Source organism: Anser brachyrhynchus (genome assembly GCF_964034855.1).
Source record: "Anser brachyrhynchus genome assembly, chromosome: 2".
NCBI classification, from domain to species: domain Eukaryota; kingdom Metazoa; phylum Chordata; class Aves; order Anseriformes; family Anatidae; genus Anser; species Anser brachyrhynchus.
This window is the reverse complement of record NC_137695.1, coordinates 42660491-42687815: the sequence shown is the minus strand read 5'-3', so window position 1 is coordinate 42687815 and position 27325 is coordinate 42660491. Positions and strand designations below refer to the sequence as shown.

The 27325-nt window shown below is 38.7% G+C and overlaps 1 protein-coding gene across 1 annotated transcript; it reads left to right on the top strand.

The window, feature by feature from the left end:
* The first annotated feature begins 1315 nt into the window (after positions 1 to 1315).
* AZI2 (5-azacytidine induced 2) lies at positions 1316 to 25339 on the top strand. The gene is made up of 8 exons (XM_080579162.1): positions 1316 to 1547; positions 11263 to 11492; positions 12639 to 12764; positions 13106 to 13205; positions 14702 to 14850; positions 16553 to 16614; positions 20096 to 20211; positions 23679 to 25339. The coding sequence occupies exons 2-8, from the start codon at positions 11268 to 11270 to the stop codon at positions 24068 to 24070; spliced, it is 1170 nt and encodes a 389-aa protein (XP_080435288.1). The 5' UTR covers positions 1316 to 1547; positions 11263 to 11267; the 3' UTR covers positions 24071 to 25339.
* Positions 25340 to 27325: the final 1986 nt, after the last annotated feature.

Here is a 27325-nt window from a genome sequence, read left to right as displayed (position 1 = left end):
ATTTATACTTAATATAGTACCTGTAAACCCATAACTAAAACTCAGCAAATGCCCTTTGTATTTAAATGTTACATGGCCTTTAACTACAGCTAAGAGAAATACATGGCAATGATTTTATTTGCATATATTAACATTCTTTACTTCCATGTTATTATTGTAATGTATATTTCTGTCCTATTCTGATGATACAGAAGGATTGCAAAGACAGTGTAAAGGCTGTTAAAGCATTACCTTTGTGAAGAATGTGTTTTATGATCTTTGTACCACTGAGCTATTTGTTTTTACACTTTATAATCAGCTTTTTAATCCATAACCTGTTCTAGTACTGGGCTGATACTAAATCAGTTTTTCCTCTCTTCAGAAAATGTTATCTCTTTCTGGAAAAGCCAACCTGATGCCATTAACTGTTGTTCACCTACATATTTATTCCCATAATACACAATATTTTTCCATCTGAAATGTTAAAATCTGACATTAATTCTAACATTACTGTTTTTAAGCTGTTTTTAGATTTGTGCAACTGAGTTTTATCAATACTGGCCAGTGGTTGGGTGTGGTCTATTTTTTTTTCCCCAGCATATATGATCCCATGTATTTTAAAAAAATGCAGATTAAATACACGGATAAAAATATACATCATACTTAATGTATTAATGCTATTTGTAAAAATAGTGGACATAGTTGGTAGCCCAGACCCTTTTGTTCTGCATTTCATAATGGCACCATTTCAAATCAATGATGATAGAAGTGACAGAACAGAGGTTTATTATATAAGGACACGATTGGTTATGAACATGGTTCAATCTATGCTATAATAATTATTAGGAAGAGGTTAACTTGGAGATAGTAGTCCTGGACGTTAGGACACTGTTTTTGATAGTAAGGGTTTTAAATACACTGGAGAACAGAGCATTTGGCTCATAAAAAGCAAAGGTTACTTAAACTAAACTTCTGGTGAAAACAATTGTGCTCGTGTGCTGAAGACTTCAGCTGTTTTGAGGCCTATGGACACGACTAATGGAGATCTTATGTTTTTTTTTCCTGTCAGGAAGAACCTCCTGGCAGCTCTGCGTTCGCCCTCAACACCGTGGATCCAGGCTGGTTGAATCGGCTCGTCAGAATCCCTACAACAGAGCTCCCGGGGCGTGCTTCAGCCTTGTTGTTGCATCGCTTTGAACTTGACCGAGGAAAAAAAAAAATTTAAAAAGTGGTTTTGTAAGAGGGTGTGGTGACACCGGGCCTTCCCGGCGCGCTCTATGAGGGGCCGCCCCGCCTCGCATGCCGGGACTTGTAGTCCCTGCCGGCCGCCTCTCCCCTTCCGGGAGCGGCCGTTCGTTGCCCTGCCGGCGGGGCGGGGCCGGGACTTCCCGGCGCGGCGGAGGCTGCCGGGGCCGGGATCACGGCCGGGCCGGGCCGGGCCGGGCCGAGCCGGGCGGGGCGATGGGAGCCCACGGGAGCCCGAGCGGGGACCGCGACGGCCGGCACCGCCCCGCCGCCGAGGCCACCGCCCGTTAGCGAGGCGCCAGGCCCGAGCCGGGCCCGCAGAGGTCGGTGCAGCGGAGCCGCCGCTCGATGGGGGCTCTGCGGGTACAGGGGCGGGGGGCACGGGCTTGGGGCAGGGCCCGGCCGGCTTCTGCTGTGCAGGGTGTGACCGGGGGAGGGGTCAGCCCCCAGAGCCAGCACGGGTTGAAGTGCTGCTGAGGAGCCGGGCTCAGGCAATAAAGGGAGCCAAAAAGCGGCCAGCAGCCTGGGTGAGATCTTACAGCCGCGATTTGTGCGTTGGTGGAGGGCAATCTGGCAAAGGAAATGAACAAACTGAGAGCTTTGGTGTGAGATTGGGAACGGAAGCGGGATGAAACGCGAGAGCCGGCTGGAATACAGGTGTTGCAGGCCGTGTTGCACGGGAAGGAGGAAGTGGGGATGAGTGTTGCGGTACTGTCATGCTGCTGATACCGAAAACTGCGCAGAAATTACGTTTTTAAATCCTTGTGTTTCACCTGGCAGGGAGTTTGATGTCCTTAAATAAATCAGTCATCCAGTAACTTACAAGTGTGAGCAGCTTGGGCTGTGAACTGTGCCACTGAGTGGTCCTGGGAGCTTTGCATTTCTTGGAGAATCCCCTAATTTCCTTTCTGCCTTACACTGTGCATGCAGTAAAATCAGCATACTGGAAGCCAGCACTTGAAAAAGCAGAGTGAGGGAAGAATTATTGTCGTAACAGGCAAGTCTGCCATGGGCTCCAAGGGTCAGATGCTCTTCCGAGATAGAGTTGCCTGTTGACTGTGGGAAACATTTAATTTCCTGGATGTCAGTGTCTAATGAAATGCTGCTACAGCTCTTATTACCGGTTATCTGTCAGCATGTGTATCCTGGAATTTTTAGCTTAGAAACCAAAACAAATCTAAATTACTTCTACATTTAGTTCCTCAAATAATGGTTAGTAATAAAAGAACTCATGATAGAAATAAATGTTAATCATATGATCCTGCTGTAATTTGGGTAGGAAGTTATTACGCCATTTTTGGGTAATCTGAGCACAATTTTTGATGTACTGATATGCGAGTGAAGTCAGTTATTTTTATTGGAAAGCTTGAGTCTGATACATGCAGAAAACTTTTGATTGTTTTGGTCAGGAGAGACACAAAACACTTACAGTGAACTCTAGAACAGATTCTGTGAGGGTTTTAAGCACACCCTGTCCTCCCCCCAAAAAAAAAAGAATTAACACATTTTTCCTAAAAACTGCTTTTTTTCAGTCCTTGTATGCTGTAATGTGGAGTTGGGAAAAGTATAAAGTGATGATTGACAAGGATTCAAGCTAGGTAATGTTTTAGAGAATTCTTAAGGAAAGGGGATAAAGTGACACCTTTGTGCAGCAAAAATGGATAATAGATAAGATTTTAGGCTGGCCAGAATTTCAGCAAATATTCTTATTTGTTTTTCAGCATGTCTCTATTTTCCGTATGATTATTAAAGGGTAGGGAAAGTGTGAGAATGACCAGGTCAAATGCATGAACAAACTGCATTTAGTATACTAAGAGTGGAAGAACAATAAATTCATCTCACAGTGTTAGAAAAACTGTTACATGAAGTTGCAAATCCAGTAGTATTTGTTCTTATGATATTAGTAGAAGCATTATGACTGGAAAGCATTAATTGAATGAATGGGTGTTTAGGAAAGTGAAAACTAACCTCTCCTACGAAGACAGGCTGAGGGAGTTGGGGTTGTTCAGCCTGGAGAAGAGAAGGCTCCAGGGAGACCTTATAGCGGCTGTCCAGTGCCTAAAGGGGGCCTGCAGGAAAGCTGGGGAGGGACTCTCTCAGGAGGTGTAGGATAGGACAAATGGTAATGGCTTTAAGTTAAAAGGGGGCTGGTTTAGATCTGATATGAGGAAGAAATTCTTTGCTATGAGGGTGGTGAGGCATTGGCACAGGTTGCCCAGAGAAGCTGTGGGTGCCCCATCCCTGGAGGTGTTCAAAGCCAAGCTGGATGGGGCTTCGGGCAACCTGGTCTGGTGGGAGGTGTCCCTGCCCATGGCGGGGGGTTGGAACGAGGTCATCTTTAAGGTCCTTTCCAACCCAAACCATTTTATGATTCCATGATAACTTGAAAAAGTGTAGACCTATTGCTGTACATGCTATTGGTATCTGATTTCTTTAGGCTGAAAATGCATGAAAAGGCTGAGGGAAATGGGATAAAACACAGTGGGGGTTTGCCTTTTGTTACGTGTTCTTTAAACAGAGGAAGCCCAGATAAAGGGGTCCATATTCAATGAAACAGAGTGGCAGCGAGATTGCATTTCTTAAAATGGCAAAGTTGGAACTAATAGTAGAGTCAGGCTAGTAACTAGCATGCTGAAAGTCGCTGGTGGGTTTAGAGACCCTATCCAAAGGCGATTTATTCAGAATCAACCCATCTTATGTTTTTGTTAGGTGCTGTACTGTAATTAGATTCATTAAAAATACCGTGTGTCATAGAAAATTTGGAGTTGCGACCCACAAGCGACATGGACATGGAGTCCAACCCCTGGCTCCACACAAGACCACCCAAGAATCAGACCATGTGTCTGAGACGATTGTCCAAATGCTCCTTGAACTCCAGCAGGCTCAGTGCCGTGACCACTGCCCTGGGCAGCCTGTTGCAGTGCCCGACCACCCTCTGGGTGCAGAGCCTTTCCCTAACACCCAGCCTGACCCTCCCCTGTCCCAGCTCCATGCCATTCCCTCGGGTCCTGTCGCTGTCCCCAGAGAGCAGAGCTCAGCACCTCCCCCTCCGCTCCCCTCGTGAGGGAGCTGCAGGCCGCCATGAGGCCTCCCCTCAGCCTGCTCTGCTCTGGGCTGAGCAAACCAAAGGACCTCAGCCGCTCCTCATATATCTTGCCCCCTAGACCCTTCACCACCTTTGTTGCCCTCCTTTGGAGGCTCTCTAACAGTTTTACATCCTTCTTATACTGTGGTGCCCAAAACCATACACAGTACTCGAGCTGAGGCCACACCAGAGCAGAGTGGGACAGTCCCTTCCCTCGCCCAGCCGGCAGTGCCGTGCCTGACGCACCCAGGGTACGGTTGGCCCTTTTGGCTGCCAGGGCACGCTGCTGACTCACGTTCAACTTGCTGTCAGCTAATTGTGCAGTCATGTGTGTAATCATGTAATTAATAGGTATGTGGTGCGCTTAGTATACAAAATGGGTGATGCTCCTAAATTTTGACAACACATTTGGGGAGAAGAAATGACGTTTGTGAAGGGGAGTGAAAAATGAATAACTTGAATGTTGAAAGTTGAATCCACTTACAAATTGCTTACAGAAACTTGTGTTCAAATGATTGGGTTTGTTTGAAATGACGAGATGTAAACCTGAATGTTAATGAGTTACAGGATGACCACGGGCTATCAGCGCAAATCAGTTTAACTTGTCTTTTAATAGCTGCAACAGGTGAGGTGTTTCTAGTTGAATTAACAGTTAATGCAGTTACACAAGGCTTTTACAATACCTTGTCGCTAAACCTGTGAACTTGCTGAGCATGATTTAATATGGCAGTTGAATTAAGTGGGAGGAAACTTAGAACTAGGAGGTAGGACCTATTGTATATTATACAAAAGATGTTGTTTTCAGAAAGAAAAAGAAATAAACCAAACAACGACAAGAAGGCAACCCTATTAGTTTTCCTAAATGTTGTTGTTGTTCTTTATAAACATTTTGAAATGGGAAGTGTCTATTAAAATAACAGATAATATTAGCACAAGAGCATATGATTCTCTCAGGAACCTTTGAATAAACTTGTTTGATGTTAGAAAGATCTAACAGCCAGAACACACATTGCTCCTTCCTGTGTTTTTTTTGGCATTATTGCTTCTAATGAGTTTCAGGATTAAATCCGATAGTTTAATAAACAGGATTACATGACACAGTGGCTTCAAATATTGGAGAACAATATTTGATTGGTTACAACGCCTCTTTCTTCTCCTTTTCTTATGGATGTCAGGGAAAGTGATTAGGGACAAAGCAATTTGCAGCGCTGGAGGCAGCAAAACAAAGTAATTGGAAGTTCTGATTTAGCTGACTTTGTTTTGAAGATCAGTGAGTATATTAAAACTGCAGAGCTGTGTCCTTGTAAGCAGCGATTCCTAGGGAGGGTTGTGGACGTTGCTGAAGGACAAGCAGTAGCCAAAGCTAACAGCGACTGGGACGTGTGTAGGCAGAGTTTTTGTTCTAAAAAGGAAGCCACTATCTGTTTTTAAAAAGGAAGGTTTCTGTAGAACAGACCATTGAGGGCTGGAATCACAAAAAACTTGAGATCTGAGAGATGCAAAATGACAAATGCTTTGGAATGTCTTGCTTAAGTACCGTGTGCCTTGCGCTGTGTGGGGTTTTTGATCTTAGCTGCAGGAATTCTGTATTTTATTTATTTCTATTATTTTTTGCTGCTGTGCTGGAGTATCTTTCTAACCTCTGAACTATCCTGAAATTAAAGTGGGGGCAACAACATACTCGTTTCTGTGGGTCAAATATATTTGTTGAATTTAATGTTTTATTTTATGCCTACGTGCATGTACATGCCCTACGTAAGGCAAGGTAAACCAGTACAGAAATCGTACTTTGTACTAACACTGGGAGCCTGTTCATACTACCACTGTGAAGTCAAACCCCTCGAGTCTGAGAGGTAAACAAAGTAAAATGGTTCAGACTCTCAGTAGCCTAGGGAAAAAAAAAATCAGGAAAACACCATCTTGAAGTGATTTGCATTTGACATTTGGAAATATTTCAAAAACCGTTCTGTTCTCCCTCAGAGCACAAGAAGGGTCAAAATGGGAATCTGCTTTATACTGTGAAGAATTGCATGTAATCCTGCTTTTACCGTCTTTCCTGCTGATCCAAGTGAAAGATTAGGGTTTCAAACTACAGAAATCTGTTTGTGCAGGAGTCTGTTTGCTATTAGAGCCTTTGCATCCTGGAATTCATTTAAACTGTGTTCCTCATATGTAAAATGTGTTTTATATTTAACCACCTCCCATGGTGTTAATGACTAATATTTGTAAAGCTCTCTGAAGAGAAAAGCTATGGTTCTGCCAAGCATTATATTTAATATATTAAATCCTAAAGCTGTTCTATAACTTGCATTAGGCGTCAATGAACAACAGAAGTGATTTCTGGAAACCATTCTTTTCTGCAGTACGTGAAAGAAAGCTTGTGTGCCATCTATTCAAACTCATATGCTTGTAAGCAGAGGACATAATTACTTCTGCTAGAACTTACTGCTACATCCTATCCTATGTTTCCTTTTGGAGAACATGAATTATTTCATACAAGTGCTGATACTGGTATTCATTTAATGTTTTTATTTGGGGAAATAAAGATTAGAGCCCTTTTTAATAGGCCGTTTAATGTGCAGTTCACTCTAAAAATATTATAAATGTAACGTGCCTCTTTGCCACAGACCTTCCTTATGATGGGATGTGCGGCAATTGGGATTGTAAACTTGCTTTAGGTAGGCTGAGATGGACACTAATTCTATTTTGAAACATTAATAACTTGTCTGTATATTAGTTTAAATGTTTTAGTGGGAAATCTTTCATGTTAACTGGTTATCAGAGATCCATGTTCACCTAGGTGCTTTTAGAGTGACGGCTGTGTGGCATTTGCAGCCGAGCACATGTGCAGCTCCCAGCTGGGGAAGCCAACTGGAGTAAAAGACAGGCAGGCCTGTGGCTGGACTCGGCAAGCCCTTGTGCTGGATTTGAAGAGTCCTGACTTGTGGAATAACCTAATACACGTATCCTCTCAGAGGGCACTTCTTTGATTGCCCTTTGCAGTTCTGTTTTTTTTAAATGATGTAATATAACAGTGGAGAAACTAAATTTTGATTCCTATCCTTAAACAGTAGAATTGAAAGCTGCAGCTGTTGTCAGGGATTTCTTAGAGACACAATCCCATTTTTTTGAAGCCTTGTCTTTTAAGGGTTTCTCTCCATTGTTTAAATATCTTAACAAAGCTTCCTGTGAAGAAAAGTATTTGTGAGCATGCTATCTCTTGTTTTTATATTTTTTCCTGACAACACAGCAAAGATCTGGGTAAACTGTGTTTCACAGTAACCTTTATAGAACTGCTGATCTTACTGTTTAACAGCCAGGTTTTATTCTTGTATGAGCTTACGTCTCCTATTGGCCTTTTAATACCAGCTTAGCAGGTGCAGGAGAAATTACTTTGGGTTTGATGGTGGTTTTGTTTTGGTTTGTGGTTGTTTGTTTTTGTTTTTTTTAATAATTCAGAAAGGTTTTTGCAGCATAGAGATGCACTTTTCTGGCTTTTTCCTTTTTTTTAGGTTGTGTTGTTTTATTTAGATAAATTCGGCAATGCCTCTCTAATTTTCTGTTGCAAGTTCTTCCCTGTGCTGGTATAAAGTATCCTGCAGTTGGTGATGTGTATATTGTAACTTACCTTTGGGTCGTCCTTGAGTCATCCAGCAGAGAAGGCATAGCACCTTTTTTCTGTAGACATTTGTGTTATATAGTTGCATGGGTTGTGAGATTTGAAACCTTTTGAAACATGTAATAAGGAATATTTAGTAAGCACAGACAACAGTGATCTTTACTTATAAAGTTAATTATTAAAATTATGTTGTATGAATTCATACCTTAGATTTGATAAATACATTTTTCTTTATTTCTTGCTTCTATAAATTTGGTGCAATTTTTGCAGTTTTATAAAACTAGACGGTAGAGAGCATTATTATGAGAAAAATGGGGAGCTGTTTAGAGTGAAATAGGTGAAGACTTCCTTTCAGATTATGACTGGCGATAGCATGATGAAATCTCTTAGCAGTCCGAATGGTTTGTTTATTCTATGAGGAATGGATGCTTTCAGTTTTGAGAGCAGTGCTCTTTCCAAAACCAGAAATGTCCTTTTAGATGCAGGGGGAGATCTCCAAATATCAGAAGCCTATTGTTTTTATGAAATATCTGCGCTGTAGCTTTCTTTAAGTGATGTTACGCCAAATTTGCAGTAATGTAAAAATTTTATTATTTTTTTTCCTCCATGTGACACAATAAATTGGTGTTCGGTGGCATTTATGTAACCATCTATTTCCTTGCAAGCGACATCAGTCCAAAGTCTCAGTTTTGTTTTCATGTTGGGCCTGGCTGCAGTGGTGGCTTGAACTGTGTTTCCTGTAAAGCTGGAACGGCTGCACTTCTGTGTGGCTGTAGCGGTAAAAAACAGCATGCGGTATTTCGCTTTTATTTTTCACTATCTCTATTGAAGTACATACAATGTGAATATCCTGGTGAGTTTTCATTCTTGGCTGAAGCTGTTGAGATTCCAGTCGAGAGAAGCATGTTTCATGATAAGAATTTCCTTTTATTGATTGAAGCCAGCAATTAAAAAATCTGACCGGTCTTTCTGAATATCCCCCTTTCTGCATTTAAGCATGCACACTCTCTGTTGCCACTGTCCCCTCCAAAATGTGTCATCATCAGATCTCCTTCTTTCAGGGGATGTGCAGAGAACTGTCTGAAGTGGGGCACCTGTCTCTCAGGCGAAGCAGGCTCTTGTTTGGTAGGCTATTTGCCTTCTCTTGGTGTGCAGTACGATTACTCAGAAAACATGTACTAGAGCTGCCTGAAGTGTTAAACTTGTGCATTGAAATGTAGAAAAATATATATTAAAAGCCCTTCTGAATTACGTGGAGGCTGATTGTTTGCGTTGTAAATAGCATCCTTATGTGCTGCTTTAGAGAACAGTATCAGAAGTCCAGAGTTCAATAACACTGTAGGCTAGCTGACAGCTGTTATGTAAAATCCAGGAAGTGTAACTAGTCCTCTTAGTGGGTGCAGTTTAAGGGTGTAGTAAAATTTATAAAAATATTTGTGCATATGGAGTCCTTATTTGGAAGGCCTTCCTCTTCTGGGAGATCATAAAGGCAGTAAGCGATTCCTTCGATCAGGTAATGCTGTTTGAATGACAGTGCTTTTGGTCAATGTCACCTTGTACATGGAGCTTTAAAATTCTTACCAGGAGAAGGAAGCAAACTTCCTTTGCAAGGGTCTTTGTATGTAAGCATGAGGTGGAATGACAGGCAAGGGAAGCTTTTTTTTTTTAATCTAGAATACGTAATACAGTGTACAGTGCATCTGTTTACTTCCTGAAGGATAACCATTGGAGGAATTTCAGCCTTGATTTGTGCATAGTTTTCTTACTGCTGCGACTCTATCACTGCCTATTTAGTATAAGCAAGCTGTCACAGCTTTTATCATGTTGTCTGTCTGGCTTGCAGCAACTTGAGACAAATGTGATAACATCACCGTTGTTCAGCTGTGTCTGGGCTATAGAGATCTTCATAAAGCTGCAGTCCACGCAGCTTGTCCATCGCTAGAAACAGCAGAGTGAATTTGACCACATAGATGAAAGGTCGAAGGCAGTTGATCCCTTTACCTCTTAGTATTGCTGAACAAATATCCCAGTCTAAGAAGGAATTCTAGTAACTGAAATAGCAAATACACAACAGAGGCAGCAGTTGTGGGTGTGGGTTTTTCCCTACCCGGCAGTCCACGTCTGTCCTGCAGAGTTCTGCTGATCAGGTCAGTTCTCCATCGAAAAAACTTTTTCGTTCAATACAAGCTGTCTTTGTTACATTCATTTCTTTCATTCCAGTGTTTCTGTTGGTTGGCTATCTAATCATCAGGAACGGCGGGATTGGGGGCGGGGGGGGGGGGGGGGGGGGTGAGATTATTTCTGTTACTAGTAACATCAGTAGTTTGAGGGTGGGGGGAAACGTTTTCAAATACTGTATGTTAGTATTGCACATAAAGACAACGAATCTTGATCTTCATAACTAAATCCATGTGAGTGACCCGGAACTTGTTTGTGATAACTAGTCATGTGAAGGAAAATGCTGTTGGGGCTTCTTGTTCAAGGCCTGGAGTTACAGAAAAGATAATGGAGAGCACGATAAGAAAATGCACTAGCTTCTTGTTGAGTATTTTGCTCAATCTAAACAATGTGTTGGCAATGAAAGCTGAATGCAATCATTACTTTGCATTTGTCATTCAGGTGGATTTGCCTAGTGATGGTGATACTCTCCTTATGGTCAGATTATTGTCAGTTTTCTACATGCATGTTGAGACAGATCATGTTGTGAGGTATGTTTTCGTTTGCATCTTATCTGCAGTTAAGAGTGACTAGTTGTTTGGCAGGATGTTTTCTACTGTGACTAGAGAGTAGCTAACAGTGTAGGCTTTTTAAGGATTAATCCTAGTGTTAAGGTTCCATTTAAAAGTTTGGGAAATGTAGAAATATTTGCATTCAAGAATGAATCAAATTAAATGCCTTTCTTTTGGTGTGCTTGTGCTCAGGAAACATTGTAGTTAGTCACTTTCTCACAACTGTAATCTCTCTTACTATAGTTCAGTGCGGAATTGAAAAAACCCTAGTGAGATGTGTCTGTCATGTTTAAATATTTCATACCAGCCAAAGGTTATAGGATGGTGTTAAACCTTAATAAAAAAGAATTTGGGGGCTCAGAAATCTGATGCATACTCAAAATATTTTTAACAAGTAACATTTTTTTTTTTCTAACACGCATATCTTAAATGTAAGATGGGTTTCAAGATTTTCTGCAAGATAAAGATGTTTCCCAGATATTCAGTCTTGTTGTCATACTTAAGCAGAAACATCTTCCAGTGTTACTTTGGAAGGTTTTCAGACTTGAGACTCTTGATGAACTTGTCTTTGCAAAAATTTGACTCGCATCTATCTTTTTAAACAGCTGACATGGAGGAGCTGATAGAGGATGACATCTGCATTTTGAACCATGAGAAAGCAGACAACAGTCATAAGAGAGATGGGGAGATTCCTGTTTCAGCTTACAGTGGAGATGAGTCTGTTGCATGCCACTTTGCCCTTGTCACCGCATATGAAGACATCAAGAAGCGGCTAAAGGAGACAGAGAAGGAGAACTCTGTTTTAAAGAAAAGAGTGAGAATTTTAGAGGAGAAGGTAAGAAAGAAGTTAACTTATCGACTTCACCAAGAAACACGTGGGTTGTTACCTTTTCAAAGTTGTAAATTTCAAAGTGCATGGAAAGTCAGGAAGTTTGGTAAGGCTTATGTTCTATCTGAATGCCTCTATTTGGAAGTAAAAACGTTTTTGGGGGGTGGGGGGGAAATGTAAAGGACAAAACTTTTAATAAGTAATACACATACTTTGAAGATCAGTACAAAAGCAAAGGGCAGAGATAGCAAGCCATAAAAATAAGATTTCTCGTACTTTCTTTCAAATTAATACCTAGAATAGGAGATATTCGTAGTAGCTATATTCAGTCAATGCTTTGATTTTTGTATTCTTTTTGTACAGGTCCTAATTTAAAAAAAAAAATACTTACAAATCTGTCAGGGATCTGCATTACGTACGCTGAATGCTTTCAAATGTCTCAATTCTTTTATAGCAAGTGTGAAGAATAAAAAGAACGAAAAACATAGTGTGGTACTTAGTCAAAACAAGAACTTTCTATGTGAACAGTTGTAATTTGAGGTCTGTAAGGCTTCTTGCTGTCTTACCAAATACGCTTTTACTCTGTAAGAAAGAAGGGAGCAATCTCATTGGTAGTGCTTATTCCCCCTTGCTTGTTTTTTTGCCTTAGCAGGCAATGAGACAGTGGTGACCTGGAAGTTAATAGAGGTATTTTTAAAATAATTCTGCTTTGGCTTTTCTCATAGGAATACACCAGGGGAAAAAATACAGTATTCATGTTATGAGTCACTATAAATGTTTAGTTTGCTCAGAATTTTCTGTATGTTAAGCATACAAATACGTAAACCTTTTTTTCCAAAAAGTAGAACTTGGAGTTTTTCCATCTCTAGAACTTGGAAAAAATTAAAAAATTTGTTTAAGGAATTGTTAGTGTAAGTAATCATGACTCGTGGATGTGTTTTTTTTAAATACTCATAGCAGAAGGCTAGCAAGTACTAAGTACGGTTAGAGATTCCAGAATTCATAGATGGCCTTTGTTGTACTTCTGTAAAATTTTGGTCCATATCAATGTATTTCATTAACTTTTTTCAAAACTTAAAAGAAAAAAAGAAAAGTTCTCACTATAAGATACAGAACGTGTTTCTCATGTCTTTTCTTGTCTCTAACTTGCAGCTGCTTGGCTCCCGACTGGAGGAAGAACGCAGTTCAGTTGGCCGTGAACAAGTAAATAAGGCATACCAAGCCTATCGGGAGGCCTGCATCGACCGAGATAATCTGAAAAGCAAACTGGATAAAATAGTAGGTCTTTTAAAGCAATGACTTAAACACTTTATTTAAGTACACTATAGTTAGTTTATTGTAGAATGAATTTTTAATTGCTGAGGATCTGGGGTATTTGTTTTATCACTCCTTTAGGTTTTCCAAGTACATGGTGATACTTTATGTAGGAATGACAATAGTTCTAAGTATCTTAATTTTCTTATAGGGGTAGGCTAATGGTTTAAAAAAAAATCAAAGCAGTATTTTCCTAGTATTTAGAAAAAAAATGAATTGTATTTAGAAAAAAAAAATTACTAGTAAGATGTGATAGAAGCAAATTTTCACAAGGTTTTTATTTTTTCTTCTCTCTTGGAAAACAGACAAGAGAAACTGCAGAATCCTTGAAAGCCGTGAATGAACAGCTGCAGTCTAAAGAAGTAGAGCTTTTGCAACTAAAAACTGAAGTGGAAACTCAACAAGGTATGCATTTGGTTACATCTTAATATATGCTGACTACTTTTAGTGGTTATATGATGAACTCAGGGCATTAAGAGTTTTAATTGTATGTAGCGGCTAGGTAAGAGAGGTGAGTACTGTAGTGAGGTACTTCGAGTTTGTGTTGTCTATGGTGATAGGCATGTTATATTATCAGAGGCAAGGAGCTCCATGGTAAAGATCTGAGGCAGTTGTGTTCTTCCATTGCAGTTTATTTTAATCATTTGAGAAATGTGCACAACTTGACAGTTTTAATAGGCAAGCAATATACATCTCTAGACCTCACCAGCTTTTCATCGGAGTAAGGCAGGGACCTACTAGTTCAAGTATCAAATACAACACAGTCGATACCACTTCTTCTGATACCTGTAGATTATCTGGTATAGTGCTTTGTCTTGCTGTTGGGATGTGACAGGAAAAAAAAATGGGTATGTAAAATAAAAAATGGGGAAACAAGATCTTTATTTTTGTACTTTTACAAGAAAATGCTGTCTGTATGTTTAAATCTGTGGACTGGACTTCAGATTCTGTACAAACGCAGTCATTTGAAAGGTTCGTATAAGCAATGCTATGCTTGAATTGCATTACTTTCCAAGAGAGCCTGAAGCATGTGATGTGGTACTTCCATCACACAATGTTTTTAAACCTAGAGGAGCAAACTGCATGTTATAATAGCAATTGTTGAGGACGTAATGGTTTAAGGAGATATGGAGTGCAGAGTTTATAAAGAGAGCTTTGAAAATGTGATGATTGAAGCCTTGTTGGGTAATCAGTTTTATTCCTAAGTGGGCTCTGAGTGCCTTGTTTAAGAAACATGAGTGTAACTTAAGCTTGTATAAATCAATAGATCTGGAAGTGAGTGCACCATGTCATTGAAGACTGGGGAGTTTTTTCCTGTCTCGTTCTTTTTCTTGTCCTCTAACTAGCCTCCTACAACTGATGAGTTAGGTTGCTTCTTAATAGTGATCACATGATCTAGACTTTTTCATTAGACAGAAAAAAGAAAAAATATGTTACCGAAGTCTTTTTCTTTTGTTTTTCTGCTTGGAACTTCTTGATATACAAACTTGGGGAAAAAGAAAGTTCAACTGTGCAATGATACAAACCTGAGGGGAAATGGCTCATGTTTTCAAAGTGTGTATGAAGTGTGCAAGTCAGTAATATGCTATGGGTTTTTGCCATTAACTGATTTTTGTATTTCCAGTGGTTTTTTTTATGTTACTTCCTCTTTTTGTTACTTAAAATCTCCAGTGCAGTTCTGGAAAGGAGGACTCTACTTTAAACTCAGAAAAATGGATTATTCCTCTGCCTACAACTTTACCACTGTTACTGTTTCTGTTACCATGGGCCGCAGTTTATTCAGAAAGTACAGAATAAAGTTTCTGTAGAGCATAGACTGCTTGAGGTAAAACTGTATGTATTATAGGAGTTATATTTTTTTGAACGGGGACTGACATCTGATTGTCTTGTCTTTTTTACAGTTATGAGAAATCTGAATTGTAATCAGTCCAGCTGGGAAATAGAGAAGCTGAACAGTGACCTGAAAGTGCATAGTCTGGAACAGGATCTAGAAAACCTCAAGCAAGAGTGCAGTAGTCTCAGAAAGGAATTGCAAAAATCTAAGCAGAAGGTACCTTCATTTTTAAGGATTTTTTTGTATTAATAGATTTGACTTTGTTAGAACATTATTTTAAATCCCTTGTCCAAGCAAAATAAAGGGTGAAGAAACGGATACAAAAAGTAATTGGTTGCAAGATGAAAAAAAGATGAAAAAAAAAAGGTGAATGTTTACCACTTTACATCTTACCTTAGATAGAAGGGTACAGTGGCAATCTCTAGGACTCTGCAGTTATATTGAAGTTACACAAAACATTGAAAACATTTAAATGTGATAGTTTCAAGAGGTAGACTATGTTAGGTTCTCCGGTCATTAATAATTTTGATTATGAAAGTTTGATTCATGTAGTATTTAAGTCAATATTCAGAGTGTATAAAACTCTGAAATATAATTCTTGCATGGCCATCATCCTGCCTACAGACAGGATTTGTTTTAATTTGGGAATGTTTCTTTGGCTCTTTTTGTTATGGGCACATTTACGTTGCTACAGAAATGTACTTTTGAAGCAAATCTAATCATCACTGCCTACTGTGCCTTGTATTATGGAGCAGTCTGAAGTATGGGAATTGGGTTCCTTTTGGATGAAACTAAGATGCACCCCAACCTCTTCTGGGCATTCAGAGACCAGACCAGAGCTAGCCTCAAGTAATGTCCTACTCTCCTGCCTCCCTCAAAGCACACACAGTTGGAGCATTCGGTTCTTAGCCCTGAATGGGTCCCTACAGAGTTGCTGCAGCCACTCTCCTAGCTTATGTGGATGTGCTTACATGTCAACCGTCTTGTGTCACGTTTATTCTGCGTTTGTTCCACTAGGTGGGGATAAAGCACATCACCTGAAAGGCAGGCAAGGTGTTTTGTTAACTTTCATTACTGTTGGTTGTTGTTTTCTCTTAAATCTGGAATTATTGTAGATATTTTCAATAGCTTGTAAATTCTGAAGGCGTACTTTAACTTTTATGCAGTTTTGATGTCTTTACGTGGTTTTATAGAAATAATTGAAGATTGCAGACTTCAGTGTGAGAATGAATGTTGCTAGAAAAAACAGACTAAAATAGTGTTTCTAAGAGATACCAAACACGACACTATTTAATGTTTATGCCAGCAGCTTTTGTTGTAAAGAACAAATAGAAGGAACGATGGACTTTTTTTTTAATGTAATTTCTCCTTGATACTGGTAACTGCTTAACATAGGAAGTAAAAAAGTAGGAGTTTTCAAATGTAGAGTAATATACTGCAACTGAGTTTTTTGAACAATGAAATTGAATCTCTGGGTGGCGGTAAGAAAGTCTTCAGAGAGGAAATTCTCAGGTGAGATACAGAGAAATATGATTAATGGGTAATTAATCTAACAGGTCAATATTGTTTCAAAACCAGATGCTGCTTCCCTGATTATTTTCTAAATTCATAAACATTTTCAGATGTTTTATATCTTAGGCAGGTATGTATATATTTTTTCCTATATGGGTAATCTTACTCAGGTTTTGCATTGTAGTTGATGCTATACGTACCTTATACTGACAAGTTGCTTGACATTTCAGTAGGCCTTCATGAAGCCACAGTAACTGGTATCAAATTCATTATAACTTTGTCTAGAGGAAGGTAGTAGGAAGTGAACGTGAAAAGAAGGAATATGAATGAGAACTCATTGCAGTATTTTCAGATCGGTTTGGACTCATCTCTTCTTTTTCTTTCTTCCCCTCACTCTGTTACGCAGGACCAGGCTCAAGATGAAAACCCATTAAATGGAGACCACCTCCAAAGACAAGACATTCAGAGGTATGAAAATCAAGTGGCTTTCATGTTTTATACTTACTTTACTGAGAGACAGTTATTTGAGGGTGTAGATATTCTTGCAGCCTGCTCAAGTGTGTTATTTCAAACTACATAATCTACTTTTAAATCTGGGCACTCATTTAGCAAAGTCATCGTCTCTTTCCCTTTGTCTATGAAGACAGAACGATGCCTGAAGCCCAGAATGATAAGAAAGTATTTACATTTTCAGATTGTAAAGAAAATGAAATTATCTTGGACTTAAAAATCAACTATTTAATAATACGTTGACTTGAGGAGGTGGTAGGTGAACTTCCAAGTCTCATCTCAGCTATAGGAATTTCTTTGTTTTGCATATGAGGAGGTTTCTGTGTTTGGCTGGTGGCTTCTAATCTCTTGCTTAGTGTTAGAATGTACATTTACTTAGTGCAGTATAATAATATTTCTATTAGAAGACATTAAAGGATTTTTTTTTTTTAAGTATCAAGGCATGGATACATGACCTATGCAAAAAGAAATTATTTTCTGTAAAAGTTTTAGTGGAACAGAAAGCATTGTTCATTATTTTACAGCCATTCAAATAATGAGTAATCGTGCTTTTGGTAGCGTCCTATATTATCCCGTGTTCAGTATGTGTACCATATTAGATAGCAGATATATCCCTTAAGTCTTTCATGCATTCATGAATTGTTCTTTTGCATAAAGTTCCCAAATGTTTTGTCTTGCAGAAATGAAATACCTGCATCTCTTATGCATGGTTATGCCAATTCATGCACTTCCACAATTTTCCACAAGAGGGTAGAGTGCTCCTTCATAATGACAGGTTGTTGAGAGCAGTATCTTTTTGCTTACTTGGCTGTTGAAGAGATGGGAAAGGAAATCAGTCACTGAAAGAACCCTACAGACATTTCTTTCATATGTTCTCTGATATAATGATGATAACATTGTAGACACTATAAACAAATTATACTTTCACCTTTCATCTTGACTGGATAGCTAGCTCACACTTTTCTTGTGGTTTCTGCTGGAGCTTCGTAGTCAGTCTTACACGCCTGAAAAAAGGTGTTATCTCAAGGTAAAACAGCTCTGTTTGATCTTCCAGAGCAAATTTATTTCAAGAAGTCGTGTTCAGGCGGCAGCCATCAGAATTAACATATGTACAGTGTAGTGTTTAGTGTAACATGATACACATAATGAGCGTGTGATGCATTTGGAATACGTCAGTCCATCCAAAAATCTGTGTGTGGGGATGAGGGGAACGCTTGAAAACTCCTATGTGAAACATTCATTGTAGCAAGCAATCCTGCTATTTATGAAAGCCAAGGGCATTTGCAATTAGTTAAGTTTTTGGAAAGGAATTATTTAACATTTGTCAGCAGCCTGCAAATCTGACTTAAATTGTTTTGTTTTGCAAATCTACTTTGCTGCAGATTAAGCTGTAGTGATTCTAAAATCTTCTCACGTAATGTTTTTTTTTTTTGTAAGGTGATTATATTCTGATTGTGCTTTTCAGGATGGGGACTGGTGGCAAAATAAAATATTGTAAATGTTTCAGACAGATGTACAAATCATATGTTCTGCTTGTGTTCTTACTGTAGTAATTAGAATAGTAAAAAAAAAAACTGATCAATTGATTAAATATAGTTCTGTATTAGAAGAAAAAATATGAGGTGTATTTGTGGCTAAAAATGCTTTGTTTTTCCATACAGAATGTGAACTGTGTAGAACACAGAAATATAAGGGGGAAAAATAAGTTCTTATATTCAATGTTTATGTTACATGTTAAAGGGCAATATAGGGTAAGCATCCAACTACATGAAATCCTTGGTTTTTCGTTGAAACTTCCTTGAAAATTGGGCTTTGCAGTGGGATTCTAGACTAGTATCCACAAAAACAATTAAAATATGTTGTGTGATTTAAGTGGAATTTTGGTAGCTGCATGCCTTTGCAAGATCCTTTTAATGGAGCTAAACTCATGTTACAAAATCCTTTCTGAATCACAGAATTGTGGAATGGTTTGGGTTGGAAGGGACCTTAAAGATGACCTCGTTCCAACCCCCTGCCATGGGAAGGGCGCCTCCCACCAGACCTCCCAAAGTCCCGTCCAGCCTGACCTTGAACACCTCCCGGGATGGGGCATCCACAGCTTCTCTGGGCTGCCTGTTCCTGTTCCTCACCACCCTCATAGTAAAGAATTTATTCCAAATATCTAACCTAAATCTACCCTCTTGCCAATATACCCCCTTGTCCAATCGCTACGCTCCCTGATAAAGAGTCTCTCTCTATCTTTCTTAAAAGCCCCCTTTAGGTACTGGAAGGCTGCTATAAGGTCTCCATGGAGCCTTCTTTTCTCCAGGCTGAACAACTCCAGCTCTCCCAGCCTTTGTAGGAGATCAATGGTAGACAGATGGGGACAGACACTGAGCTGTTCCTATATTCACGATTTCTGTGTGTAAATATTGGACAGTTCTGTTTTAATGTAGCCAAAGTTTGTTTAATCTTATTCTTGAGACTTTTTAAAAAATGAATAAAGGATGGTTGCAACATCGACTTAAGTAGATGAAAATTTTACGATTAAAAGTTCTGAGTCAAGTGAATTTTACAGGTAAAGATGACAGAAGCAGAACTTCTTCAAATACAAAGCTGCTAACTTTTCTGATTTTTGTTCTTCATTTTCTCACTAGCTAATTATCTGAAACTTCAACATTGGCACAGTGCTGTTGTTGCTAAATACGTTTCTCAAATTATGCTGTCTTATCAGAGAATGAATTGGGTCTTCTAATTTTAACCCTTTCTGATGAGGCAGTATATTAATTTAAATTAGATGACTCGAATATGAAACACTGTGCTGAATTATTTTGCCCTGTGTGCGTATGTGTGCTCTGTTTGGACTTCTAGAATCTAGTCTGAATTCACTGTAGCAGAATGAATGGTGTAAAGACCCAAATATTGATTTTTGAGTATTTAAGATTGTGATCAATTAATGTGACTAGGATCATAACATATGATGGTGTGTGGGGTCATTTATCAAAAGCCATTCAATGATAATAGTCTACCTTGCTTGCAATTTAGTGTTCATTTAATGTCTTTTAAGAAAAGTCTCCCTTGAGACTACTAGTTTTATGGGAAGATAAATAATGATATTGGAGAGTAAGCTTCATATTTCTTTCCATTTGGGCAACTTGAAATTATTAGTATTATCTAGTATGTTAATATAAGACTTTCATATTTTAATGTATATGTATATGTATAATGTATATGTATATGTAACTTAAAAGATTATAATATAGAAAAGCTGTTCAGTTTAAGGTAGTTATTAGTACTGCTCAGCTCATTTTGAATTATGGTACTCTAGTAAAATTGTCAGCGTATGTCAGGTAAAAACAATTTATTAACAGTTAATGCTTGTTAAGCCTTGGAAATGTTAGTAGGCATGGGAGTGCTTTAGAGGTGGCAAGTATTTAACTTGGATTTTTTTTTTTTAAAGTGTGCAACAAGCATATTGGGATCTGAAGAGAGAAATGTCTAATTTGCAGCTAGTGACTGAAGTGCAAGCTGAGGTTCTACGAAAACTGAAAACGAACTCAACACCGACCAAGAAAGGCAAGTCAGTGTTTGCAGTAACAGACCTTACAAACACAAATCGTAGATCCAAGCTGCACCATTTTAAAAAGAAACTAGCTATCATATCTTATCAGAATCTCATCAATTGAAGTTGATAAGCTAGGTTATATTATGGTTCCAGCCTACCCATTTTCTGCTTCTGTCTTATACTGGTCAACTTCACACATAAAGGTGTTGCTGATGTGTTTTTTCTTCAGTACTGTATTCTGTTCCCCTTGTGGCTTTTTTCTCAGTCAAGTGTTGCTTATGTGCACAAGGCTGAGGTGTTAAGTTTACTCGCATTTGACCTTTTACCACAACTACTTCATATTAAAAAAAAAAAAATCTTTTCAAATGCAAGTCCTATTTTCCCTGTATAGAATATATAAAGTATTCATTTTTCAGCATTTTAAAAATAACTTTAATTCCCTTATGGCTGTATATTTTACATCAGCATTCAGAAAAATTGCATTTTCTAGCATAGTGCTATGCAAGATGACATTTCCTGACTGATGTTGCAAAGCTGCTTTATTTCTGCTGCTACCTCGCAAACAATTTAGGGGAGAATATTCTCTGTTAGCAGTTCATCAGATGTTTTTCTCTATTTTATTTGTATGCTTCTCTTGATCCAACTGCTTTACAAGAAGGTTCTTATTATGGTGGGACCAGACCTAATCAGTCTGTTTATCTTGGTGTTTATTTCCTTTGTTTTCTGCTCACTTGAGCTGTGGTATTTACTGTGTTCAGACTACAGGAGGTGGTGGTCAAAGAAACTGAACTTGGTGTAGGAGTGACAGTCTTGGATGTCCCTATCTACTACAAGATCAAGATATTTTGTTTCTAAACAGCTTTGATGGGCTCAGTGACCTAATGATAGGATTTATCTCCAGGTCAATGACTGGCTTTGTCTGTGGCCAGCAGTGATTAATGATCATTCTCTGGTACTTGGCTGATAAATTATTAACACTCATTCTAGACTTGATCGTGTTGTTACCAGGTAAGCTTGTGTTCCTTCAGTTCTAAGACACATTTGTCAGATAACTTCAGTGGAGAAATGAAGAACTGAATGAGTTTTTAACCCTCAAGTCTATCAGGGTTTGATGTAATTGTGTAGTATCTTTCTGGTTTTATTTTTAACCCGGAGTTACCTGTCTTGCCACTACACAAGTACTGATCTTTCTCTTCTACCTGGTGAACAAACGGAATTTCTGCAGTTGCTAAGGCATGTGTACATCCACAACAATAAAAGGCAATCTCGATTGATTGGAAAAACAAGGTATTTTTCCTTTTGCTCTGTAGGTTCCTCAATAAATTTTCAGAAGTATGTGAGTGGAGAGCTTTGGTAGAAATTAGAATTTTTTATTTCCTTGTTTACCTTGCTTGTTAGCCACATTGAATGCAATGCAGACATATCTGTGTTAGTATTGGTAGAAAAATACTGGCTTATATAAAATGGGAGTAGAATTGACTTAAATCTTCCTCTTCCTGTTTTTTTAGTACTAGTTGTTTTCCTTCACTCTTTATAGCAGCAACTAGTTTGTATATGGTATCAGGGATGGAGGGGGCTTTTCTTTAACTACTATTCATCATCTTTCAAGGTGTGCGAAGTCTGTGGAACATGGTATTTCTTGCTGAGTGTTTGATGTTTACAGTATCAGTTAACACACAGATTCTGCTTAGCTGTCACTTATGTAAGGAGGCAACTTCTACACGTGTTTCCACTCATGAGTTTTTGTTATATTTTCAAAGGCCTTTTCAATAGATCACGTGAAGCCCAGCCTTCTCTTTTTGCCCAATGTCTTGGAGAGTACCTTTTAGCAGGTAGAACATGAACGGATTTAAGATTGAAAACCAAATTTCTGCTTTGCTGACTAGTATTAGTTGTCTTATAATAAATACGTTAAATAAACTACTTCAGGTATCTCAACAATTGACACTGTAGAGAGATCTTCTTACCTGAATTTACTTCCAGATAGCCAGCAAAACAGGTCAAGGATTGCTCTCGTACTCTTTGCATTGCTGCTATAGTTGAACAAACCTTGACCATGGCAAACTTACCTGGCTTCTTCTGTTTAGCTCTGGACGAACTGTTTTGCCACTGAAAAAAAAAAAAAAGCCTTATTTCTTGAAGAGTAGCTGTGGCTACTCTTCAATATGAATACTGCAGACATTGGAGTTTGACTAGTTCTAACCTAAGGGATCATTGAAAATAAATTATAACACCTTTTCTCTTATGGGGCTGTAATGCCACACAATTCTGAATATAGGTGTGCTGCTTCAAACTGCCAAGGTGTTAGGTAACTCAGTGTAAACGTTCCAGAGTGTAAAACCTGTTTATTTGTGTACAGGTTATTAATAATTACTACAGTTCTCCTAACTCTGATGCTAAGGTAGTAGTATTTCAAGTATGTTACAGTGGATTACATTTTCTTTAAACTTCTAAGGGTCTGTAGACCTTGAATGGCTTTTTATGCTTGTCAGGATGAGGAGGCCAAATCCAATTTTGGGTCTTTCAGGCATGGTGTCTCTGCTGCTGGAAAGTGCTTTTGGCTGATATTTGCAAATTGGGTAGCATTCTTTAATTTTTAGTGAGAAATTGCAGTTGCAGTCTTTGTCTGAGATACTGGCTCTTCTTTTTGTCCCTAGAACCGAAGTTACAAATTATGCTTCCTACGTGAGCTTCATAACTATTCTAGAAAACTACTTAAGAGTTTATTTAACTATAGGAATCACTTATCTACTCCATTAAAGTAACACTACAAAAACATTACGTGAATATATTTGTCTGTCTCTTCAGGTGTCTATTGAAGTTGCAGCTCTTTCACGTCAGGTAGATACCATCCTGTTTCAAAATCCTTCCCTTCCTAATATGGTTTAAAACTCACCTGGAATTTCAGATGGCTGAACAGTGCAATCTGTGGCTGTACTTTCAAAAGTCAGACAATACAGGAGCACAGGGACCCTGTAATATGCATTTCCTCCTGCTTCATGGACTGTAAGAGTTTTCAGGTTCTTGGCAGCCTGAGAGCACGCCTTGTTAAAAGAATCAGTAAAGTAGGAAGAAGTGTGTTCTTACTTAAGCAATATTCTGAATCTGGTCGATTTTTCCAAGCATATGGAAATCCTTTGTTTCAGTATTCATTCCTGTCTTGTCAAAAAAAAAATATTCAGATTATTCAAATTATTCTACCTGTGTTGAAGTGGGGACTGGGAGGTTTCCTTGGAGTTGGGTATATTTCAGACATGATAATTTGAGGATCTCTGGTTCATCTTGCAAAATCCGAGGAAGTTAGTATTTTCAGTTTGCAGCGTTAAGCAGTTACTAAAGTAAAAGACTGTTTGCAAACCTGTAGCTTGAAAACATTGGATTTAACATACCTGCCATACCATAGTACATTTAGGAGTATATGGAAGGTGCACCAAATAACCTATTGTTATTTAAAAATTGTTTTATTGTCTTTTTCCAGCTGCCTCTTCTGCACCAGTACAATGTGTTGACTTGAAGAATGTTTCAAAGTTGAACTTGACGTCTGGGGTAGTCTATAAAAAACTCTCACAAAATGATCAAGTACTGTGCAATGTTGTACCTCCCCCTCTGCTGAGAGATGGGAAAATCCCATCTGAAAGAGTGACTCTGCAAGCATGGACAGATGAGAGACCCATTCCAGTTGATGGTAAAACGTTCCAGGAACACCATTCTTATGGAAAGAGTTCTCTGGAAGATAATTCCTGGGTATTCCCAAGTCCTCCAAAACCTAACGAGAATGTGTTTTGGGAAATGAAAAATAAAACAACTTTGTTAAACTGTCCAGCAGATTACCTGGATCAGTGTAATCAGAACTGTCTGCACAAGAACTAAGCAATTTTGAGAGTGAACTGAGGCGTTTTAGAATGATTCTGAATAGGCACCTTACTGCTTGAACTCTTAAAGAGGTAAACAAATGGGTTGAAATGTGTTTGGTTTTGGTTTTGTTTTTAATTCTATTTCCAAAACAGAAAGCCTAGTCTTCCTCTGCTGTACATCAGGAGAAGTTAAAGCTGCGATGGCGTACTGTGAATGAATCTAGCACGGGGCCTAGATAATCTTGTCTTGCAAATGGCATACATTTCCAAAAGATTACAGTGAGAAGTTAGTTCTTGGAATAAAACAAAATAATCCAGTTCTGTATTTGTTTGCTATTTGTATGTTATCAAGCACTTGGTGTCACGTTAAAACTTGTTACAGCTCTGAGCTTATTTTTGACAGCGTTTTTTCTCAGATTAAGGCATAAAATGAAGCTCAGATTCTCTCTTCCGTTCTCCTTACAATTAACTTTGATTCCTCTGGTTTAGAAATGCATTTTTATATGATTTTTTATAAGAAAGGTGAGATTTTTGTCAAAATTTTGATTTATATTAGATAATGGCAAGGGAGAAATCACTCCTATGCTATCCTGTTTAGATTGCACCATTTTGGGCCTTACTGTGGATTTAAAAGGATCATAAGTAATGCTGCTGAACACAGTGAATCGTAGATGTTCAGCCTGTTTCCCTCAGTTTATGCTGTAGGAAACGGACTTCATTCTACGCACAGCGGTGTCTGCCGCAGGATCATCCTTTTCACAGTGCAGTTATCCTTATTGTGCCTCCTTTGCACATCACCAGAACCTTGACTTTTTATTTGTGTGGTTGTTCAGGCTACTAACTTCTTTTATCAAAGAAACAAAGCCTTAATTTAATTGGACTGGGTGTTGATACACAGAAGAATTTTTGTGGTATCTTTAGTGCTGCATTGAGAGCTGAAGTTACTCAAATTGTGACTGCCTGCTTTGTAGATTATGGGTGTCCGAGTACTACTTTACCTTTTTTTCTCCTCTTAAGGCCAAGAACTGTTTTTAGACAAATACAGTTATGCCTAGTTTTTTTAAGAAAACTGCTCTGCTTCTTATCTGGCTTAATACAACAGGGTTAAGTGAAATGCCTTGACTGCTCAATTCTTGGAAGGAAAATGCTTTGTATTTTAGATCCATGATACTTGTAATGGGTGGGAAGATATATAATACTAAAAATGTTATGTACAGATGTGTGTGGGGGTAAAGTATTCAACTTCGCAGGTCCTGCTTGAGATCAGTGTAATAAAAAATTAATTTCACAGCTGTTTAGTAGCAAATTATCTTAAAATTGCTTGCAAATACACGGGGAGGCTATGACTGTAGGATAACCCTTCTAATGATGGGTGTTACTTAGCCAAGGCACTACATGATCTGTGTGGTTCCAGGCACTTTTTTCCCGTGGAATAAGTGCTTCATGTGATGCCCATCTTCTCCTGTTTGTTTGTCTAGCAAAGTTGAAAGAATCCCTCTCGGATACCTTCTATTGTATTAGTGAACAGCATACATAAATAATGTTTCCCATTCACCAGATAGTGTTTTTTATCTTTCTATTATCTTGCTCACGTATAGTGGCTTGTCTGTGATTAATGGAAATGGTGTCAGATGCTGGAATTTATTCTGACCAATGAACACAGCTGACTCAGGGGAGTACAATCTCTTGGAAAGTAATAGAACAAAACCCAATATGCATAAAACAAATCCAAGTCACTAGGCTTTAGCTGATAGAACCAACTACCTGTGTAATAACAAAGCAGCAGGAAGCATTTCTCATGTGGCTGCATAAACTACATGGTATCTAGTTCTAAAGTAGCTTACTTCTTGGGGCTCCCCACCCCATCCTTACAGAGATTTTTTTTTTTAAGTATATTATTCAGCAGCCATCCGCATGATTAATACTTTGATTTGTGCAATGAAGGAATTCCACTGTGTAAGATTTTAAATAAATTATTTTTGTTTGAAATTGGTTTAACTTATAAATCTCCTTTTAGTATTAGGCACAGAAACTTTTACTTGGATTTAATTTCTTGATTATGTATAAAGGTCACTCCAAATACAAAGGGTTTAGTTTGAGGTTCATTCTTCTCTGTTCAGGATGAAAATAAACGACTGCTTCTGTGTATTCTGGGAGAAGCGTTCTCTTGGATTTTGGAACTGAAGGACCTGGTTACCTTAAGTTCCTGTGTGTTACTGGGGTTTCACTGCTGAGTCAAAAGCCAGCATGGCAGCCTGTCCTGTGTGATGGGGAAGCTTCATTTTTAAGCTTTTCTGAGCAGTGACTAAGAATTTCCAGGCTTTGCTTCCAGCCCTTGATTTACCTGTGCTGCTTACTGTGCTGGAGAAGGGGCCATGGAAGGAAAGCAATGTTTGCTGAGAGGGACTTCAGAAGTGCTGACACCTGAGATAGGAGGGCAGCATCACGGAGAGCTTGCTGTAGGCAGCATTTCCAATCCAGTCACTCATTGCCGTGGCCAAACTGTAACATTTGAAAAGGAAGTCCCCAGATCTGCAGCCACTTGGGAGCTGGCTGGCTTGTGAAACATCTGTTGGTCTGAAGCATACAATCAAATTTTGACTCAAGATGGAAAAGTCATTTAAATCCATGCCACTAGTGGCTTAAGGTACTTCTTCCATTTTCATCGTAGTGACAGCAAATTAAATGCAGAAGTAGCTGTAGTAAAGGGGCTGTGGTGCTTTGTGTGCGTTTATTACATTAAGCAGTGAAACTGCACAAGGTAAGACCCAAAACCTTCAATAAGTATGTAAAGTGACAAAAAAAATCACTTGAATGTGAGCTTTGAACATTTTAAAACTTCACCTACCCCATAGTTTTGATAATTCTTAATTTAAGAAAGCACTAATTTCATTCAACAGCAATGAATGACAGCTTTTGGGCAGGACGAGGTTGTTGCTTTGCACATTTAAGTGAGCATATGGCAAGCTGATGAATATGTATCTGGATGTTTGGAGACTTGGACTAACCTAGCAGCACAATGTAAACTTCCACTGTAACTTGATTAATTTTGAACAATTTTAAAATCTTGAAAGTCTCCCTGCCAGTTTTGTGGGTGTTCAGCTGATTAGTTTTCCTCCAATGTGAAATATCCATAGGGAAGAAAAGTGAACTCCCAAATTAGCTGTAATGTGCTGTCAAATTTTTACAGCTGGAAGATGATGAGAGCTGTACCAGACATATGGTGGAGGTACAGGAAAACAGTAGCCATGGCAAATAATTTAACACGGGC

Excerpts from the sequence above, each read along its gene's own strand:
- AZI2 (XM_080579162.1), top strand. The coding sequence starts at position 11,268 with ATGGAGGAGCTGATAGAGGATGACATCTGCATTTTGAACCATGAGAAA. Across the intron at positions 16,615-20,095 it reads CAAAGACAAGACATTCAGAG|TGTGCAACAAGCATATTGGG; the intron begins GTATGAAAATCA and ends TTTTTTTTAAAG. Across the intron at positions 20,212-23,678 it reads CTCAACACCGACCAAGAAAG|CTGCCTCTTCTGCACCAGTA; the intron begins GCAAGTCAGTGT and ends GTCTTTTTCCAG.